We start from the raw sequence: 3,212 nt of genomic DNA on the forward strand, positions 1-3,212 counted from the left end.
CGCGCCCGCCGGCCCCGGCTCCCCGGCGCATGCGCGCAGCGGCGTGAGGTGGCGGTTTCAGGGCCGGCTCCTGTCACCAGCCCGGCCCCGGCCCGGCCAGCCAGAGCCCCGCGGCCGCGCCCGCCCATCCTGCCGCTCACGCACCGGCCGCGGGGAGGCGGGCACCGCCGGACAGGCCGGCCCTGTTCTCGCGGACACGAAAAACGCGGTCTAGACCTCGCGCCCCCATCCGCCGGCCCGATCGCACTCACCGGCTCCGCGCTGGTGGTTGCTCCCCCGCTTCTTAGGCTTGGGCATGGTCGCAGCGGCGCTCGGCTTGGCTCCCGCGGCCCCTCTCCGGGTCTCGGTCTCCCTGCTCCCCCCCGCCCGGGAATCAGCGACAATCAGCCGATGGAAGAGCAGGAGGGCTTTTTACTCCAGCGCCTCTGCGAGGCTGACTTCTCGGGCCGGGGCAGCGGGGGTGATTGGCGAGAGCAGGCGGAGGGCGAACTGGCGGCAAAGGCAGAAATCCCCGTGGAGGCCCGTGAGCGGAGTCGATGCATCTTTCTCCTCTCAGACACCCGGGGCTAAAGGCACAGAGGGGGCGCCGGAGCCGCTTTTATAGTCCTACAGGGCTGCGGGGGCGGGGCCCCGCGCCGCTGCAACCAATGGCCGAGCGTTGCGACGGTGGGCCGCTGACTCAGAGGCGCGAGCTCGTGACGCGCGAGCGCTGCTACCCAGTGGCGGGGCTGGGACGTCAGCGGCGGCTCGCGCGTCGCGCCGCGGTGCAGGCCGGGAGCGGCGGGCCCCGCTCCCAGCCCAGGGGCGGCGCTGGGGACGCCTGAGGCCGCCCGGGCGGGGGACAAAGCGGGCCCGCGGCTCCTCCGGGCTGGGTTTGCTCGGCTTCCGGCCCGCGGCTGGCAGTGGGAAGGGCAAGCTCGGCTGGGTCGTGTGCAGCTCTGTGGGTGTGCGGAGCCGTCGCCGGCACTGCTCGCGGTGTAAGCAGGGAATGCCGGAAGGGTTCACAAAGTCACACAACGGTTTGGTTTGGAAGGGACCTCTGGTGATCCTCCCGTCCCATCCCCTGCCAAGGCAGGGTCGCCGGGAGCAGGTGGCACAGGAACGTGTCCAGGTGGGGTTTGAGTGTCCCCAGAAGGGACAATCCATGGTCTCCCACGGCAGACTGTGCCAGTGCTCTGCCACTGTAAAGTTCTTCCTTGTGTTGAGGAGGGACTGCTTGTGTGCCAGTGTATGGCCACTGCTCGTCATCCTGTCACCGGGCAGCACTGGAAGAGTCTGGCATCATCCTCTTGGCACCCACCTTTGAGATACAGATACGCATTCATGTGATCCCCTCGCAGTGGTCTCTAAACAGGCTCAGCTGCTGCAGTCTCTCCTCATAAAAGAGGTGCTCCAGACCCCAAATAACCTTTGTGGGCCTCTGCTGGACCCTCTCCAGTAGTTCCTTGTCTTTCTTGTACTGAGGAGCCCAGAACCACAGTGTGCTTTCTCACTTAAAAACAGATACACAGGATAGATGCCTTACTCCTTCATAGCACATTTTCTCCCAATTCAGAAAAAAAGTTTTTTCAATTATATCTTCCAATGTAGAGACTTGTATTTTATGTTTTTTAATCCAAAATTATTTTATGTTCTCTGCTAAACATCAAATAAATAACTAAATAAATTAATTAATAGAAATACAGTAGCTTTCCTGTCCACCAAACAGAGATGGGTTTGTGTTTCTGAGCTCTGAATGTTTGCGAGTGTTCACAGACCGCATCAGAGCTGCAGTGTTTGAGGAAGGGAAGGCAGTTTTGCAGAACTTGCTGAAAGGTTACATAAGACACAGTTGTGATTACACTGTTTGAATTCTGTTGTGTACAAAGCAGAACTTTACCTTTTATTTACACTGACTTCCAGAAAGGCAAACTTCCATAACAATTGTGCATATATGCCACATGAAGAACAAAGGAGTTAGTGACCCATTTGTGCGTGCTGGGTCAGGAAATGCTAGAAGTGTCTATTTCTAGTAAATGGTAGCTGGCCTTACCTGAGCCCAATGTTTTCCATTGCTGTGCAGTGTGAGACTCCTGGTGAACAATTCCCGGGGCGTGGGAGGTTCAAATCTCTGAAAAGGCTTAGCCAGATCTTTTAGCATCCTCTTTAAGAAGAGCAGAGACAGATGTCAGTATGTACTGCATCTATACAGGACAATATGTAAATGTCTCAAGGGCACTAGTTTTTCTCCCTCAGGATGAAATGTTAGAGCAAAGGACAGCCTTCCAGGTAAGCTGGCAAAGGAGTGGCAATTAAGTGCAGAAGGCAAAAACTGCTCTTTAGTGTGCAAGACATTATTAGAACAAGGGAGCAGCACTGGGCACACTGCAACACCCAGTGTGAACCAAGCAAGCTTGTATGGTAGGAGAATTTGAGGTGTGAGATGCCAACACCACTCAAGTGAGAGCAGCCATGTCCTGACAATTTCCTGTATGTTCACCTTCGTAATACACAGATTGATTTTGGAGTGCAGGCTGACTGGCCTCAACAGAATTGAAATTTCTGCCTTCCAGCTTATAACCCTGTCTCACAACTGCTGTCTGAGGTTGCCAGCAAGGATTTAGTTTAATGCTGAAATCCTTGCAGGTGTGAGTCTGAATAACGTGCCAAACTATGCATGTCTGTATGGCAGCTCAGGTGCGACACCAGTGCTACCTCATGGTGGAGTTGGAAAATCAACAGCTAAAATATGAAATGGTGTTGCCAGATTTAGACAACTAGAATAAATTACAAAAGGTGGCAAAGAACTTGTGACTACTTTGGATTTGTGACCACTTTGCATTTTGCATGGGCTTTTGAAATATGATGTCTCCAGGTTACTGAGATTCCCTGATTATTTGACCAAGAGTTAAGTGAGATCACATAAGAGGAGTTGTGTATCACTGCTTGGTTTTGCTGTCTGTCTGTGACAGAACAGACTCTTTGTCTTGATTGCTGACTTCTTGCCCACTCTCCTGATTTATCCTATTGGCAGTAATGCATGGCGCCAGTAGGCTGGCTCAAGACAGCTTTCTAACAAAAATCTTTGGCTAAAAGAAGAGTCACATGGTGTCTGCAATCCATGTTCCTATTGTCTGGCTTGTGCTAGAACTACTGGTGTCAGGAGTGTCACAGTCCCAGTGGCACCAGTGATACCAGTGGTAGGTGAGATGTGACATCCTTTAGAGAAAAGT

The 3,212-nt window shown here is 53.8% G+C and overlaps 1 protein-coding gene across 1 annotated transcript in view; it reads right to left on the reverse strand.

The window, feature by feature from the left end:
- IFRD1 (interferon related developmental regulator 1) overlaps positions 1-587 on the reverse strand; it is an 11,467-nt gene extending 10,880 nt beyond the window's left edge. Inside the window, exon 1 of the mRNA XM_041421022.1 lies at positions 252-587. Coding sequence (XP_041276956.1) covers positions 252-297 — 46 coding nt within the window. The 5' untranslated portion in view covers positions 298-587. The remainder of the gene's footprint in view (positions 1-251) is intronic.
- Between the last annotated feature and the right edge of the window lie 2,625 nt (positions 588-3,212).

This window comes from Onychostruthus taczanowskii, unplaced genomic scaffold (assembly GCF_017590055.1).
Source record: "Onychostruthus taczanowskii isolate IOZ18803 unplaced genomic scaffold, ASM1759005v1 scaffold68, whole genome shotgun sequence".
In the NCBI taxonomy this organism is placed as follows: Eukaryota; Metazoa; Chordata; class Aves; order Passeriformes; family Passeridae; genus Onychostruthus; species Onychostruthus taczanowskii.